At 48.1% G+C, this 18,574-nt stretch overlaps 1 protein-coding gene and 1 long non-coding RNA gene across 3 annotated transcripts in view; one reads left to right on the top strand and one right to left on the bottom strand.

Annotated features, from left to right (window-relative positions):
* LOC142588201 (prolyl endopeptidase FAP-like) overlaps window positions 1-18,574 on the bottom strand; it is a 501,149-nt gene that overhangs the window by 252,583 nt on the left and 229,992 nt on the right. The window contains exon 1 of one of the 2 annotated variants that reach the window (XM_075699816.1): window positions 9,992-10,039. The exons of the other annotated variant lie outside the window; for it this stretch is intronic. Within the exon in view, the coding sequence (XP_075555931.1) occupies window positions 9,992-10,024 (33 nt within the window). The 5' untranslated portion in view covers window positions 10,025-10,039. Of the gene's footprint in view, window positions 1-9,991; window positions 10,040-18,574 lie in introns of those variants that run through there. 2 annotated transcript variants of the gene reach the window in all.
* Window positions 1-18,574, top strand: part of LOC142588269 (uncharacterized) — a 140,957-nt gene that overhangs the window by 111,696 nt on the left and 10,687 nt on the right. The window lies entirely within an intron of this gene.

Raw genomic sequence — 18,574 nt, 5'->3', positions numbered from 1 at the left:
TCTCTACTTTGTTACCACTTTAACTCCCCCTCCCCTCTCTCCCCAGCGTAGGGTAGCCAACCGGATCTTTTTCTCTGGTTAACCTCCCTGCCTTTCCCCTTTCCTCTCTCTCTCTCTACTGTCTTCGTTAGTTCGCATTTCACCGGATTAAATCGAAAAACAGCTTTGTCGAGACTGCAGGAATTAGCCATGATGGCGTAAGAAAAATACACTATGACGCTTATATAGCTCATGATACTTTCAGTTTTTCGTCTTTGCTTAATGAAAAGCATGTTTGCGCGCTTTGCTTCTGCAGACTATCATGAATGGTAACTCCTGTACGATCGTGGAAGAAGCCAGGGTCTTCAATCGTTGCAACATTCCCTCCCGCCATTTTCTTAATCTCTCAACCAACCTGACCTGCGCATGTTGCGCGAGTTCCACCGCGTAGTTTGCGCGAAAAACGCTGCAGGCTCCCTTTGGACAAGGTGGCCCCCACGGCAGACCTGGCAGTTGCCGGAAACAGTTCGCGAGGCGGCCAGAGCGAGACGACGCGCGCACGGGTCGCGTTTTCTGGCAAGGCCGCCCGAGTCGGACGAGGTACACGAAACGCCGTAGGCGAGGGCAATACCGAGAAGCCGGGCAAGGACGTTGAAGCAACCATACGGCTGGGCCACCACGCCATTGCGCAGCGGCATTCCCAACAAAACAACGCCGCGCTCGCGTTACCCCTGGGCTCACGTGCTATGTAGACGGAACCCTTACATCGTCGGGTCTTCAGGTGATGGGTGGCGCGAGAATTACGCAGCGCTTCTTGCGCGCACGCACACACCGGCGCGTGAGGAGTTATTGTGCATGCTTCCAACGCAGGACACGCGTGCAGCGTCTTAAGGTGACTGAGTTGACGGGAGCCTGCACACAGATGATTTAGAACTTGCCCTAAAGCGACGGTGTCCCGAACCCCAAATGAAGGGTACGTATTCTGCGCGCGATGTCCAGCGAAGTGTGCACGATGAGTGAGAACCAAAAGCTTGGGCCCCGCCTGGTAAACGCGATAGGGGCAACAACGTTCCATACCACGTTAAAATTAAATTATGGGGTTTTACGAGCCGAAAACACTTTCTGATTATGAGGCACGCCGTAGCGGAGGACTCCGGAAATTTCGACCACCTGCGGTTCTTTAACGTGCACCTAAGTCTAAGTACACGGGTGCTTTCACATTTCACCCCCATTGAAATGCGGCCGCCGTCGCCGGAATTCAATCCCGCGACCTCGTGTTTAGCAGCCCAACACCATAGCCACTGAGCAACCACGGCGGGTCCATACCATGTTACGGAGAGGAATGCGTACAAAACACGGAGACAAGCAAAACGAGAAGGGCAATATAGTTCTAGAATTTGGGACCCAATACTCTGGGTCCCCAAGCCGCGTTTGTAGGCTGCGTTTGGGCTTAGAGGAGCAGCAGAGTCTGAGAATTGGGTCAAACGACGACAGCGTTGGGTCGACTACTCTGGACTCCGCATTGGGGAAGATAAAAAGTTGCTTGAAAACAAAAATGAAGAAAAGCAGTAATGCTTACCGCCTGAAAGATAACGGCTTTGGATGACTGCGGCTCGTATAACTCTCTGGGCTACGTCGCAATTTCTCGTCGCCCGCGAGGGCGACCCTAGATGGCTTGGGGACCCACGGTAGTTTTCAATTTTTGAGTCTTGTCGAGTGAATGTGAGCGCAAGAAGCCATCACTAGCTCGGATTCTGCGCACGCGCACTTGCGGCCTGCAATTTTCTTGGGTTACAAAGCCGCTTGGGTCGCCAATTCTAAAATTTTCCAATGCCAACGCCAACTATCAAGTGAAGATCGCACAGTGGCCAGAAAACCAGGAAGACATAAAAACTATCTGCACATGCTTACGACAAGCAGCGCCAACCCGTTAATCGTGAACATCCGTGCGCACTGTCGAAGGATAACAGTTTAGGGATGAGAGTTCCTCTTTATACAACATTACCGAACCCTGATTAACGCACACGCTACCACTACTACTAATACACCACGCCTCGACCATAAGGAGCACTTCTTCATTCCTATGTTTGAATAGAACTTCACTATCTGAAAAATGTTATGTAACTTACAATAGTGACAGTGCATCGAAAAGTTAGACGGCATTCAACAGGGGTCCGTGATCGTTTGTGTTCAATTAATTTTTTATTGGTTCAGCCACCTGTCTGGCCTACATAAAAGTGATCGCAGCTCAAATGAACTTTACAGACTGCTTCTATAAGGTATTTTCAAACTTGTTAGCATGCTTTAGATAACACCTGTCAGATATTTCTTTTACCATTTAACTCTCTTTCTTTCTCTGCACAGCGCCGCATATCTTTCCTAACTTGTTACATAATCGGTAATCACACCGTTGATCCCGTATTGTCTACTGAACGGCCTACGACTGGCCTTTAACAGAGGAGATCTTCGGCCCGTGGTCGCTTGTGCAAGGCCACAAAGGCGCTGGTGAGTTTCATGACATGCACCAGCCTGCATGATCACTTGTTATTGACTCACCGATGAACACTTGTGTGTGTAACACTGCAGACTGGGAACTTCTTTCTTCCTTATCCTCTTCCAATCCCATTTCCCCTTCCCCAGTGCAGGGCAGCCTACCTGGCTCAACCTGGTTAACCTCCCTGCCTTTCCCTTATGACTTCTCTCTCTGGCTTAATTCTGCGCTATAGAGAGTGAACGTATTGTATGCCACGACTCTCTCCTTAGTCTCTAGTTGAGCTGTCTGACACGCATGAAGGCCGTCACTGAATGAAGGCTACCGCTCAAAGTGCTCGGGCGAGTCTCATTTATCATGCAGGTACAAATTACAAGTCCTGAACTCAGGCTCCCACTGGTCACAGATTCACTGTACCCTAACGTGATTCGTGTCACATTACTTACCCATTTCACTTCTCAGTAATAACTTATGTAATTGCCGAGCTGATATGTTTTCTGTGAAAAGCCTCTGACACATCGCTTTACGACCCGAACACAGCAGGCGCGACTCTGCATTTATTTTCGGACGTTTTTCTTTTTCATCTGAGTTCCGTCAAGAGAGAAATTGGGTGCGCCGAATGTGGGCCGCTGCGAGCGTCGAAGAAAAATGTTAGAGGCACAGGTAAACGGGCGCCGGCAAAACGCAGTCACTCCCTCTGCCGCGAGGGCCTTGGCGCATCACTTTTAATTTCCGCTAAGCCGCTGCCTCATCAATTATCGGAACACGTATGCCGTATTTCCGAGAGCACCCAATTAGCTATATCCCCTCCCGCACACACAGGCTGTTCCAGCGAGAAGAGAGAAACAGCCGATTCTTTCCGCTGACTCTCGCTGCCCCCGTTGTGCTTATGCTTCTTTTGCTGCGCGAAGACCCGATGACCTATTAATCGTCCTGACCTGGGCATGGCCAGTAAGGAACGAAAGGCAAAAGTAAGCGGAAAGAAAAAAAGAAAGACAAGAAACGGAGCGAGACGAGCGAAGATGACATACACTCGCGCACGAAGGGGACGGCGTAGGCGCTGTTTCGTCCGAGTTTCATTAATTCCTACGGGTCCTGCATGTGCGTGTGCGCGATTCCTCCGCATAGCAGCGCCGCTCATCCAGCGCAATTTGGCAAATGCGTTCACCTAGCGTGAAATGCGCTGCCGCTCCAAAATTACCGGCCTATGTGTGACGTGCGTGGAGTTTGGCGCGCGCTATGCTCGTGCACGCTTCTTCTTTGTTTCAGTTTTCGGTCCAATTTTGGGGCGGCGCCTCTCTCTTCTCCCCTTGGCTCTGCTTGGACTTCACGCCTCGACGGCGGCCAGCGTTCTGCTTTTGTGTCGCTCGTCCGCCGAAGCACGCCGTTCGCGAGGAAAGGCCGGCACGGAGCCCGCTGTTCAAACCTTTGTAAAACCGATGTTTCAGTGAGGGCGCGTCGACGCGCGCGGAACGAAAGGAAACGGGGCGAAATGCCCGCCTCGTCGCGCGGCCGCATTGAGCGAGCGCGCGTGCCCACACAGGTGAATAGCAATCGAGCGCGAATGCCGATGCGCGTGTACCGCTGCGAGCAGGAATTGCGTGCGCAGCTGGAAAATTGAGTTCCTGGGTGGCGCCGAGAGAATGTCAATAAGACACACAGACGGCATCGGACTAGATAAGCATGAAACAGCACATGTCCGCTCCTGCATTGCTTGTTAATTGTACGGCGGGTAGTAAACGCCTGCCCTTTGGCCAGCCAAGTTTCTACACAAATCGGTGTGCTATTCATCATGGTGCTCAGCCGTTAAAGTTGGCAGCATCTGCTAGGATCCCGAACGAGACGAGGCGCTAAGAAGTGTGCATCATGTGGGCGTTGTCACACAGAAGAGAATTAAAAACGTTAGAACTGCTGTGCCGCTACGTAGTGCCAAAACAGTGGGTGTACAACGCAGCGATAACAGTGTTTCTCAGGATTCCAAAGGCAGTACGGCTAAATCAGGCGCTTTGCAACACGCAAGAAAAAAGGAAAGAAATAGAGAAAGACAGATACAGCTTTTGAATTGGAAACGCTACTGCCAAGCGGGTTTGCTGTGCTGCGGTAATGCGACTGTCGAAAGTGTAGGCGTGCTATTTTAAACTGCTGGCCGTAACACGCGGAGAGCTGGAAACAGAAATGCGCTGACGACTCCCTCGAGGCGGCGAGGGACGGACGAAGTGAACGCTTTATACGCACACGGTTCTCCCGCCCCTTCTAAACACACACCTCAGTTTTCTTTTTTCCTCCGCTTTTGTAAGTAAACTTGCTTTCCTTTTTTTTTTTCGCTTCGCAGTAGTCATTCCCTTGGGGCAATTTTGCTCTCCGTGCTTGAGCGCGAGAAAACACCTGTACTTGAGCAAGAGTCGTATATATGACGAATGCTTGTTTTGCTGAACGTCCGAGCAGAGCGTTTCTACCGGGAAGTCCGCTCAGACAACCACCGCCGATCGCCATCTTTGTGCAACACTGCTTCAGACTGACATCCACTTTTCCTTCTATTTTCATCCTTAGTGTACGTACAGTGGTCGGACACTGATTTCTTTTTTTTTTTGTTCTAAAAAAAAGAAACGTGGCTCTAGACATACGCTAGTTTAGGTGTTTCCATTTTCCTGTTCTTCAAGTACGTCGTGAGGCCGTATAAAAGGACTGGCGACGAAACGTAATTCGGAAAGATTTTAAAAGCAGTGGCGTGATGTGTATTTTTTGTGTCCACAACTTGATCCTTCATTACCTGTATGTGCGTTCAAATATATAAATAATTTAGGGATTAAATCTGTTTATACGTACGCACTTAATCTCGGCACCTAACGTCGGCCCGGACATTGGACCTGACAAATGTTTTGAATATATGACAAGAATGATGCGACGCTGTTTTCTGTGCCCTCGTTAATAGCTTCGGAACGTGAAATATTAACGGAAGAAAAACAGAAAGAGGCACAAATGGAAAGTTTGCAAAAATTCTGTAAAATTTCAATCTACATATATATATATATATATATATATATATATATATATATATATATATATATATATATATATATATATATATATATATACAATGGGGTAAGAAATTAAGGTATCGTCATATATAGTAAATTTGCGACACTAACATATAGCGGAAATTTGCATCGCGCCACTTTCGATATTCGCGAATTAAAGTAAGGTAGGTATCTTGTCTTACGTTGCTTTAGGACCCTAAATATCTTGCTTAAAACCGAATGTGACCGTCTTAATACCAATTAGCTTGCACTGGGTGCACTGAATATTTTATACCTGCAATGTCCTGATTATCTTATGATTTTGAAGTTCAGCTGCCTTTGCGTTCATTTGGCAGTTCGAATCTCTGAATGTTTAATTACTTATACGAGTTGCTATGTGCAAGATAGATGACTTTTCGACAAGTCAGTATGTCACATGTTCTATTAGCTTCCTCACTTTATGTCGTACAGCGTTAACTGTAACGCGTTCCTCAAATGCTGCCAAAAGTTTATTTGTTAAGTTTATTGCGGCGTAAGAAGCAGGTAACGTCAGAAGCGCTACAATATTAAGGTAATTGATGCAGTGGCCTCAAAGATAGCATTATGTTATTTTCTTAATTCTGTATAGTATTTTCCGTCAGAGATGTTACCTGATTGCGATTTTGTTGCAGTTGAAATCTTGCGTTCATGTGTTTTTTTTTCTTCTCTATCTTATTGTGATGGTCGCCGCAGAGCTAACTTGCGCACCTGTCATTAATGTTATCTTCTAAGCTGTTCGTAGTTTAGTTTTTTTTTTTTCGTTCTGTCCTCTGCAATGTTGTGCATTGAATGTTTCCTGGAGCTAGCTTTCTTTTTTTTGGGGGGGGGGGAGGAAGGATTGTATTGTTTTTTTTTTATGTGGCGTGTTGCAGCTTACTGTAATCCATAGTAATATATGCCGCTTACTTCGCGATACCATCTGCCAAATCCATCAATTCCAACACCAGTGGCAGCGAGGCCGTTTTCGACGCTGCTCACCAGCTTCGTTGCGAAGGTCTGCCTCATCCTACGTAGTATCTGGCGTGACTCATGTCGAACACGCACAGTCGGCAAAGATCCAAGACAAGAGAAACCCCATCAAAACTGCGGGGCGACTGCGGCTTTGTTCACGAGTTTTTTGACCGTCGATGGCGTGATTCTCGCTGCGTTACACAGGGCTCTGGCTGCCGCGGGTGATTCAACCGTTGACGTGCTGGTCTGCTGTCGCACAGCTACGTATATATGGAGGCATCTTCGGCTTGCATACAGTCTAGCAGAGCGTGGCAGTGGTCGCTGTTTCACGTCCTCGCTTGCTGCTTACGTTGTTGCACTTTGTGCAGTTGTCGGCTGAACAATATTTGTCGCTTCTCTGGTGGACTAAGTACGTCCCGTCGAGTACACGAGCGCCCTCTCATCTTGCTGATATAAAATCAAGGCTTGCGGAACAGTTATAGCGTTGAAAAACTTTCGCAACTACAGAAATGTTTGTTCGTGCGTGAAATATTGGGAACTGCTTGGCCTTGCGAAAAAAACTTTCTGCACTGCCAGCAGGAGCTGACTAAGAAGTGCGGAGTTCTGTCATATACGGCCGCACCTGCTTGCACTGGTAGCAGCTGTGCGCTCTGGACTGTGATGTTTGTTAAAGATATTTTTCTTTTCTTCTTCACGTTTGAAATGGAAATGTCTTTTACGCTCGAAAGACGCGAAGAAAAAAAATATCGCGCATCTTGCAAACTAGCGTGTACGAGAAACCTCCTTTTTTTTTTGTTCCCCGGTTTGAATTATGAACAGCGACATTTGATGACGCACGCCGCGAGAACTGCGATCCAGAAGGCTGAATTCCATATAACGCCATGTGCAGCAACTCCGGCGGACGTTGGTAAAACGAAACAAATAAATAAAGAGAAGGCACTAAAGTGGCGCGGAACTCGTTTTTTTTTTATGTCAGAAGGCAAAATAAAACTAAAAAAGAAAAGAAAGAAAACGCAAGCAGAAACAGCTGTAGCGTACGTCAACCAAGAATAATGCAGCTGGGCGGGCGCTTCTTGAACGGCCAGCGACGGTTGAAGTAGATCAGCTTTTCCGAGAACAGTTGACGACAAGAGTGCGCGCAAACAGCGGTGAATCCAAGGACGGCATCCAGCCTTTATATAAGCGGGCATATTTAGTAACTGCACAGTTAGGCAAGCCGAGTGGGCGGGCTATCATTTAGACTCGCCGTGTTGTGCGCATACGCCATCGGTGCGGCCAATCTGCGCTTACAAGTACAAAATAACACGGCGATGTCCTATGTGTGGGCAGTTCATAGTACCATCATAGGGTTGACATAATACTCTCAGTATGCTGCAGCAAGTGAGGTTCTTTTAGCCCGCTGTCAAGTTCGTATAGTGACGTCCAAAATTGAACTGGTTGGTTGTGAATGATTCCGAGAATTGCAGGTGGAACAGACAAGGATAGCGCTTGTTCTTGTCTGGTCTTCTGCTTGATCCTCGCCAAGAAGTCGCGCCGTCATACTTTGATTCATATAGTGCTTATGACGCGCAGCGCACGCTGTGAGCGCAATATTACAGAAAAAGAACGTTTTTTTAATGGTATGATGCACTTATAGCGGTATAGGCTAAATAAAGGAAATTCCGTATCTTTCTATAGATAAACTTTTCCGTGCTTATATAATCTGAATCTCAGACAATTTTTACGTGCTTGGCCACATTATAAACTCTATTGCTGATTTGCTTATTTTTCGGTCATGGGAAGCTCTGGCACTTGTTTAGTATTTCAGAACATTATAGACTTGGGTCTTGCTTTATTTGCTACACGGCTACTGAGAATTCAAGAACATTTCTGTAAGATGACTAGCTGCACAACCTGAATATTTCGCACTATTGAACAAGGTCCTGATAAAACGAGGGACCAAAGTATACGAGGGATAAATGAAATTATATTGTTAGATTTAAATGCAAACGTCACACCCTTAGTTGTTTCTTCATAACTGTACTGCTCTTACACTGAATAACAGCTAACGAAAATGTAAGAAAAGAAGCACCTTACACATATCAGAAGAGCGCGACGAATTCCTTTGTGCATTGCTACACAACTCTGCAAATATTTTTCTATGTGCGTTTCTATGGGTGTATATAACGGTTATGTCATTGTATGTTTACGGTGTATTTCATTTAGCCCTCACCCAGCATGTGGAGGATCATGCCACGACGACAGCCACGCTGATATCACCAATTTATCGTTGAGTAAACCCTTCTTTTTTTTCCCCTATCCCTTCGTGGGAATCCACATTGTGCTAATTATAGCACCCCCTCCCCATTCCGCGTCAATGAAAAGGAACGAGCGAACAGACAAACAAAAGAACGAACGAACGAACGAAAGAAAGAAAGAAAGAAAGAAAGAAAGAAAGAAAGAAAGAAAGAAAGAAAGAAAGAAAGAAAGAGAAATACATTCTTGCCGGGACGTTCTTCGCAGATTTGCGAGTGGGAAAGGCTGGCAGCAGGTTTGAACGTACCCTGCCACCACCAGAACCACCAAAGCGGTAAAAGGAATTTGACAGCATGCTTGACGGTAAGTAGTGCAATATTTTGGGAACAAAAATCCCCTATCAAGCACACTCGCGAAAGAAAAAGCGACATAAATCCATAGTCGTTCGTGTTGGCTTTGATTCAAACACTTCCGGAGTGGGCTCATGGTTGCGCAAAACGCAATGTGAAGTAATGAATCGTCATATTCGTGTTCCACCAGTGAATAAGAGAACACGTAAAAGATCAATGTGGTTAGAACGAGCATGGACAATAACAAGCGCTGGGACTCGATTCATATTGTGACACTCCCGATCAAGGCCACGATTGCAATGCGTGCGTCGAAACGGCGGGACGTAAACTCAAAGCACGTGAACTAAAGGTAGCAACATTGAAGGGTGCTGCCAAAGCGTACGTAAATGTAGACTAGGTGCGAAATACTGGACATACTACATTCAACATTCCAAACGACGAAAAAAAAGCAGTGCTCTTGAAACCTAGGCATCGGTCATGCTTGCACACCTCGCAATGAGTACAAGAGCTTTGTTTCGTCTAGCCCTTACATGGTGTCAGGCGTGATCGCCCAAAGTCTGGGAAATGGTACTGTTGGTCAGGCCGTATTAATTATCTCTCATTTTCTTTAAGTTTGTACAGCAGCCGTACGTATGTCGGTAGCCCCGGGAAACAGGTTGCTCCGACACGGCAACGCTTTCTCTCGCCACTTGTCACTCGGACGCTCAAGCCGAAGTGAGAAGTGCTCAGCGCTCGCGACTGACAGTCGTCGCCGGATTCAGTGACACTGACAGCAGTGCAGCACAGTGCGGCGAGACGCGCACGAGGGAAGGGTTCGGCGGGAGGCGAGATTGCAGCGCGCAGACAGGCTGACGTCGGCACATGGTTTCGCCACGGGAGAGGCGAGACCAGGAGCCGACAAGGGCCACGCGGCCGAGCACGGTGATTACCTCGTCGTCATAGATGGGGTACGGGTCCGCCATGGACGCGTGTCAGCGGCGTTGTCGAGGACGGCGGCCCAGTCGAGGTCTGCGACGTGGACGAGCACGCTGCGGCGCCGATGCTCACTCACATCGTGCTGCGCCGCCGCGGGATTGTCGGAAGACGAGCGAGACCCGGTACCCCATGGGGCTGGCTCGGGTCGGAGGAGGCTCGCGATCCCCCGGCGTCACACGGGCCACCGCGGCGGGGCCGACCACGAGCAGCAGAGTTCGGCGGCTCCCGCCATGGGCGACCCAGGTCCGGACAGCGACATTTTCGAGGGCCGCGCGGGGGAGAGCGGTTCCCCCTTTGCGAGAGCGCGCGCCTGCGCAGACAGAACGCCGGGATCGATGGAAATGCGCGCGGGATGGAATGCGGGCCCTTTCCTTCCCTGGACCGGCCGGACGACGATGCTCCCGGCGGCAGCAGGCATAGCCCGCAGCTATTTCAGGGCCCGCCACGTCAGGACGCGCCAAAGAATAAGAACGACGGCCGTCTTGAAGCCGCGCTCTTTGTGTGCGGCTCGTTTCTCTCCCGTTTATGGCCGATGGCCAGAGTGCGCTCTGTCCCGACCACTGTTTATCTGCTTACGAACATGCCGGTGGCTTCGGAGCGCTCGATGCACTCCTGGGGTTTTGGAATCGGCTCCGCTCTCCTTGCCAGCTTTACGACCGCACTGCGGCCGGCTCGGAGGATGACTGCACGGGCAGTCGGCCGTTGGCCGGTCACTCGGCTTCGAGTGTGGCAACAACGAGACTTACGCTGAGCTGCAGGCTCCGCCGAGCATTCCTGTTCTCTGTGCACCTGGCCTGCGCACACGAATGCGGCTGTATGGTGACTTGCGATGCACATTTTGCGAGAGTAGGTTTGAAAACAATTCAACCATTTGCACAGGTTTTTTTTTTTTTCACTTGACATTTACTTAAGGCCGAATGTGAATTCGCGGGCACAACGCTCCTATCTCTCCATCCCTTCGACGTTTTCTCCTCTACCTTTGCATTAACTGTGCCACTAGCAATTATATGAATTTATGTAGGAGTGTGCGAATGCTCGAAAAATGCAGATATTGGTCAACTATTGTATTTTCAATCATCGTATTTAATTCGAAAGCCTAATATTCAAAACTTCTCGAATGTTCGACATTATACGGGTATTCGAAACAAATCGAATATATTGCTGGCTGTGCGGGAGAAGATGCGATTCTTTGTGATTGTTACTGTCTAACCTGCAAATGCGTGCTCGTTTTTGTGCTGAGCGCTCCCGTCTTGACGGAATTTAGCGCTTAGGATAGAGCTCAACCACCCGACAATTTAGTCTTGCGGTAAAGCCCTCCTCTCGCTGGCAAGGAACACGGGTCTGCGAATAGCGAGGTCGCAACTTAGCGCACAGAAAGGCATTTAGGGCGTTTGTCCGAAGCAGTGCAACTACATTTATGATGCCTTTCTAGGGAACATAGTTCAAACGGGGTGATTCACTACAGTGATGAGCAGCAACGCTGCCTCGCTATGCAAACGCGCCAGCTGCCCGTCGCGGGCCAGCTGGCCTCTTGGTGCAGCACACCGCGCTTCTATGACAGCATTTTAGCACACGGCGATTGGTAATCCGTTGCCATTATTCGCATTACCACAATACCTGCGCGCATTACACTATGTAAAAGGTGATATTCTGAGCATACGAATACAGTCGCAATACATATCTTTATTTTAAGGTTATGATCTTTTTTTTTCTTTTTTGAACCAATTGAAGGTGCCCTCTCCCACTTTCACACCTAGTGTTAATCAGTTTATGCGTTATATCGTTGGAAATGCAGTATACAGACGACAGTGAGTCGGTTGGGTGCCTCACATTGAAGGAAAACCATAGAAGGAGCTTTCCACACGTGCTGCGCTGCAGGAGTCCTGCGTGCACGTGGGGCAGAACCAAGGGGGAAAAATGATGCTGTGTTCCCATGGCTTTTTTTTGCTAAGCAGTGGTCATAGCAAACGTTACACCACCACTTCAATTTGTTTGGGTACTAATGCTGCTTTTGTCTCACTCTTTTGTCATTACTTATGCGCTGCTACCCGCGTTTTCTAGCTTTTTGGTTGAAAACAAATGCGCTGAGGGACAAATGACACAAGGCATCTGAGTTAACGGGCATTTGAAGCTGTATAATAATGCACAGGTTGGGGATAGTGTGAATTACACAATTTCCCATATCAACAACAGTCAAATGAACAAGCTTTTACTGTAAGTTACTTGTGTATTTTTCTGTTGGCAACACAATCGCAATGTTCCAACATGTTAAGGAAACTCGATAATAAATGTACCTGCATATCATTACTCGACATTGGAAGCCTCGTATTCGATTTGTAATAAACTATTTTGATATCCGCACGCACCGAATTGTAAGCGCCCGCGAACTGCGAATTTGGTGTTTTCCGTTTCTGACAACACCCCTGGCTATGCTAACCTCTGCATTCACATTTCCCAACACGCGTTGCTTCGCTTAGGACGTAGGATGCCTAGAGTTGTACGAGATGCACACGCGCGCGCACTCACGCATGCTGTGTGTGCTTTTAATTTGCTTCAAGTGAATCGAATAGCGATTAACAAGTCTCATCAGCGCCACCAAACCCGGTCATGCTCACAGTAAAGCTTAGAGGCATGTTAAGGCACAGAGCTATCTCAAGCAACCAGTTGACGTGCAGTGCCGTAGAGGTGCATCGAGGCAACAGCGCTGTTATCGGGCGGTTGATTATCTCCATCAAGACGCGCAAACGGCTGTCGCCTCTCGTGGCAAACAAGTACACCCGCACCGTTGAGCGAAGCTGCGCCGGACATATTTACACGATAAAGAGGCACTAAAGGCCGAGAGTTCTTTGAGATCACTTGTCCCAACAATGCGTCTTGGTACGTCGTTAGTAGGCTCTTGCATTCCTCGTTGGGTTCAAAAACCTGCCTTCACGTCGTAACCGAGACTTGCGCTTAAAAAAAAAAAAATTGTCGTACGAGCGTCAGAAGATAAAACTAGTGACGATATAAAAATTACGAAAAGGACACTAAAGCGAGTGCATTGTTGTGCATATGTATGCCTCCCGCTATTAATGGTGCACTTTTTAAAGCTTTTACCATTATTTAATTCTGTTTAACCACACAAAATAGCTTGGGATATGCGGGCTCTTTTCCCTATCTGTCACAGCTGAGGCCGAATAACACTTCCGAAGGTGCCCATTGTGGTGGCTCCCACGGCTATAACATCCTGCTGTGCTAAGCAGGAGGTCGTGAGCACGATTGTTGACGGCTGCGTGGATGCCGCATCGCATTTGGGGGTGCAATGCAGTTTGTGAACCTTGATGTAAATGTATTTTGAAGAAACTTTTGTGGCCAAATGCTCTGGTCGTTGTCCACAGGGCTTCTTTATGGACGCACAGTTCTAACATTTCACCTCCGAAGCAAACGGGAAAAACACGAAATTATTTTTTTCACTCGCAATGTTTACAAGAAATACCATGTTTGTCATTACTGGAACAGCTTCGGCACGCAGTGTGACATCTAGAATTTGGGAACTTTATTAACTAGTCATATAAAACAGGCGACATTGTATTCTAGTATAGCCTTCGTAGCAGCTCATTTTGATTTCACGAGTCAATATATATAATGAATGAGACGTACAATGAAAGGCATTGCGAAAATCAAAAGTAGCAGTTCCCTTTTAATAAGCCATCAGATTCCCGTGGTATTGATGCTGCTACTTCGTGTATGTATATTTAATTGCTTCTTGTGGAAAAAATCGTTAACGTCAGCTTCGCCAGAGGGGCGTCGTCTAATGGTTCAATTAAAGCTCACGCGGGACGTGTCATTAATGTTAACCTTCACTGTATTTAGTTTATTTTAGTCCCGCTCAAGTTTCGCGGCGAAAGAGGGTAGCCAGCTGCTAATAAAATCCGCTCATAATGCGCATGATTGCTCACGGCAGCAGTAAGCATTACCAGAAAGAAAACAGGAAACATTACCAAAAAGCTCGACAACTTCCTGGCGTTGTTCTGCGACCTGATGCAGCTGCTGATGCCTGTGCAGCATACGGCAGCTGTTCGCGTCACTGCTTTGTTTGGCAGGGTGCTCTGCGAGCGCATAGATCGTGTTTCGTGAATTAACGGAGAGTACCAGGATAGGCATTGCAAGAAAAGACTTTCAAGATAAAGAGGCAAATAACGTTCGTTAAGATAAACAGCAGCAATACAACATTGCAGAATAGCCACCTTGGCCAGTGACAACACCCCAAATTTAATCTTCAGTTGAAGGAATCACGCGAAAGAGCGAGTTCATGATAGCCGCCAAGCAACTAACTGCATCGCAGCCTCGCTTCCGAACGCTCGTCTGTAATTTTAAGTCTTTCTTAGCAAGTGTAGAGCTCATTTTTACTCTTTGTGCCTCTCTTTCACCGAACGCCGGTCTGGGGGTCACCGTCCTGCGAGAGAAGCACAGCAAGCGGCTCCCGAAGCGCATCATACCGAAGCAGCGCGGCGAGCCTCCGCCGTCGGCCGCCCTTCGTGATGCTCTGATGGCATCCGTCGCAACAATCAACAATCAGGTCAGCATGTTCCTTCTGTAGACCACAGAGAAGATGAGCAAGCAAGGAAAAGGCTACGTGAAGATGACATCGACACAAGGGAATCTACAGGAGACAACGAAAAGATGGACCAGACAGCCTTCATGCACTGTTGTCTCTTACAAGAAGAAAAGAGCCGCAGGTGTTCCTGTTATATTCAAGCCAACTCAGCCTGACAGCAGCTTGTGGAAAGTAAACCCAAATCTTCTGGCTTCTGCGGTCGTGACAACAGCCCAAGAAAAGATACTCAGCCACCGTATCAACAAGGATGGCAGCCTCATCGTGACAGTGTCTACACTTCCTGCAGCCAATCGTCTCCTCACAGTGACAGATCTATCGGGTATTCCTGTAGAAGCTCGGGTTCCATACTCCTACTCTGCCACGTACGGGAGGATACAGGACGTTCCTGTTGAGTACTCAGATGACGACCTCAAGGAGTATTTGAGCGAACAAGGAGTCATATCTGCTAAAAGGCTAGTTTTGTACGTCCCTAACGAAGATGGCGTAGTAACGGAAACCCGAAGACGCTCGGTCATCCTGGAATTCTCTAAGGACGCCCCTTTACCAAACCGAGTGTCGCTTGGATTCTGCAGTTATCCCGTGACTGAATACATGGGGACTGCTACTCAATGTTTCAGATGTCAAAGACATGGACATATAGCGAAATATTGTAAAGGCCCCATCCGCTGTAAGATGTGCGCTGGTCCACATACGCATAAGGAGTGTACGTCACGTTCCCAGCCTCGGTGTGCAAACTGTGGAGCTGAGCATGCTGCGTCCTCCGGAGGGTGTCCTAAAAAGAAATCAGCCACTCTTGCACGGACGATGGAGCAAATCCAAGGAAAAGTGCGGAAACGACGAGAACCACCACCGAATCCGGATGTGATGTATACATCTACAAACCAAAAGCAACACGACACGGTACAGCGCAGCTACACGGCTTTGAAAAAGTCCTACGCCTCAGTCGTGAAAGGAAACCAGCAAAGGCCTTCAACTGCAAAGAGTCCATAAAAGCCCTCAAGTGGTATAACCTCAAGCCCACGACAGCAACAAGTTTCATCAAGGTCGCAGCAGAAGAACAGGAAGAACCAAGAAAAGTTGTTAGATGGTAGCACTGCAAATGAGATATCAAGTATGCTGATTCCCATGATGTTCGCCGCAATCAAGGCTATTCTCCGTGCCAGCCCATCGTTTAAGAGCATCCCTGAGGTAGAGGCCGTCCTGGCTTTGGAACCGCTGGTGTCGTCTTCTTTCACGGCGCAAAGCCGTGATTCTTCGCAGTAGCAACGATGGCTTCGCCAACAATAGTCTCACAAGCGGTGTCCACCAACAAATACTTCCGCACGTGTACTATGTTCCAGTGGAACGCTCGCGGCTTGCGCTCGAACTTAGCAGACTTTAAGCATCTTGCGCGAGTGTACCGATTCCCTTTTGTGGTCATTTCCGAGTCTCGCGTCGACGAGCACTTTAGGATAAAGGGTTATTATTTCCATCATTCAAGGCGACAAAATGGAATTAGCCGACTGCTCCTTGGATTTCGCAACGACATACCTGCCTCTGCGATTGACGTAGCACCACATGACAAGAACGAATATATTTGCGCAACCACAGTGATTGCATCCAAAGTGTTTACCCTGATCGGCGTCTACTTGGAACCAGGATCACCTTTCGACGTGACAAGATTGGAAAACTTGTTGACAAACACTCAGTCTCCGCATATTATTTGTGGCGATTTCAACGCACATAACGAGATCTGGGGCAGTTCACATACATGTGCTCGGGCTGCCAAGCTGGCGAAGCTGCTTGCAAAATACAATATAGAGCCCTTGAACGATGGCAGCATAACATACCTGAAAAATCCGAAGACTGTTAGCTGCATTGACGTCACATTCGTATCAAGTCAAGTGGCCCCTATGTTCGGATGGTGTACAGATTTCGAGATTCGAGGTAGTGATCACTACCCGATCCTAATCTCTGCCCTTCATTTTCGGACGTCGCCCAGAAAAGTGAAACTGAAGTCGGTAGACTGGGAAGCTTACACAGCAGCCGTAGACAAAGGAATCACAGCCTCGACTACAAATACAGAAATAATACCGACAATAGCTCATTGCCTCAAACAATGTACCCGCTCTGCCACTAAGCATTGTAATATACCAACTAACGACGAGGAATTTGAAAGGTTGTGTGCCATTCGAAGGCGTGCCGAAAGGAAGGCTCTGCGTACTAAGAATATCGAAGACCTCAGAACTTGTCGACGGGCACAAAGACATATACGACGTTACCTCACCAAACTGGACCAAAAAGGTGGAGGGACTTTTGTGGGACACTGGACATACGACAACCGCTGAGCAAAATCTGGCGAGTCGTCAGAGGCATTCGCAAAGAGCCGCAACAGCTTTATCCTTTTATCGCGCTCTCATTACGTGAGCGCGCATCCCTGAAAGAGGTGGCAGAGCAGTACTGCAGAATCCTTTCCAACGGGGCACAACCTTTGCGGCAAATTGCAAGTCATCAGCCTAGTCCACCTCGAGTTACCCTTCCTGACTTAGAATTACCATTCACCATCGAAGAGCTCACGGCAGCAATCGGCGACGTAAACAAGCGATCATCACCTGGCCATGACAGTGTGAGTTATGAAGCGCTCGCAAATCTATGCCACACATCTCGCCTACGCCTTCTGGAATACTACAACGCCTCATGGATAACTGGGGAGGTTCCTACGGAATGGAAGCTTGCGAAAGTCATTCCTATATTGAAGCCAGCGAAGCAGCCAACAAATTACGCTTCCTTCAGACCCATATCTCTGCTTAGCTGCGTAGGGAAGCTATTCGAAAAAATGATCTACAAACGACTAAATTGGTTCCTGCAAACAGCAAAAGTTTACCCGGAGGAAATGAATGGCTTCCGGCAAAATAGGCCCGCAATTGATAATGTCATTGCCTTGGTCTCATCAATTGAAGAGGAATTGGTCTCTGGAAACATACCTACTGCATTATTTTTAGACATTAAGGCAGCATATGATTCGGTCTATCATAAAGCAATACTTGACGCTTTGGAAACCCTTGGTCTTGGAGGACGGCTTTACGCATGGATTGAAGACTATCTTCAATGACGCCAACTTTTCATGTGTACCTCGGATGGCCCCACGGCCCTTTATGCCGTCGAGAAGGGAGTGCCACAAGGAGCTGTGTTAAGCCCGGTATTATTTAATTTAGTCCTCATCCATTTGAGAAGAAACCTGCCCCCTGGCGTCAAAATCACACTGTATGCGGACGACATCTGCATTTGGAGTGCGGCGCGTTCCCGCAGTACCACCCAACAACGTCTCCAGAGAGCGCTAGCAAATACATCGGCCTACCTAAATCCAAGCGGTCTGACATTGTCCGCCGACAAAAGCGTTGCCATGGCTTTCACGCGGAGGTGTATGGAAAAATACCCACTAGTGTTGGGTGGTCGTGCCCTTCCATACGTCAAGACGCAAAGGTTTCTTGGAGTGACGATCGATAGGAACCTCACATCGTCGCCCCAAGTGAAAAAACTGAGTGAGAAGATTTCCTCGGCGTCGCACGCATTCCGATTTTTAGCCGGATCACAGTGGGGCAGCAACTGTCGATCAATGGTGCTCCTCCATAAGGCCTACGTCGATAAAACACTACGTTATTACCTCCCGATCCTGCACAACATGTCTCCCACAAGCAAGAGAAAACTCGAGGCAGCACGAAACAACTGCCTTCGCGTATCTCTTGGCCTTCCGAAGGGGTCGTCCTGCTCAGGAACTGTAGCAGAAGCTGGATGCCTGCCTCTGGAAGTGCTATCTTCGCAGGAGACACTTCGGATACACCTCCGCCACGTCATTCATACGAAGACTCACTTTTTACAGGATATTTCCAGAACCCGTGCTACATCTAGCTTTGGGCAGGCCGTCGGAAGCATATCTATTTCGATTCCTGCTCAGGCGTCA

Source organism: Dermacentor variabilis, chromosome 1 (genome assembly GCF_050947875.1).
Source record: "Dermacentor variabilis isolate Ectoservices chromosome 1, ASM5094787v1, whole genome shotgun sequence".
NCBI classification, from domain to species: domain Eukaryota; kingdom Metazoa; phylum Arthropoda; class Arachnida; order Ixodida; family Ixodidae; genus Dermacentor; species Dermacentor variabilis.
This window is presented reverse-complemented; position numbering and strand designations above follow the sequence as displayed.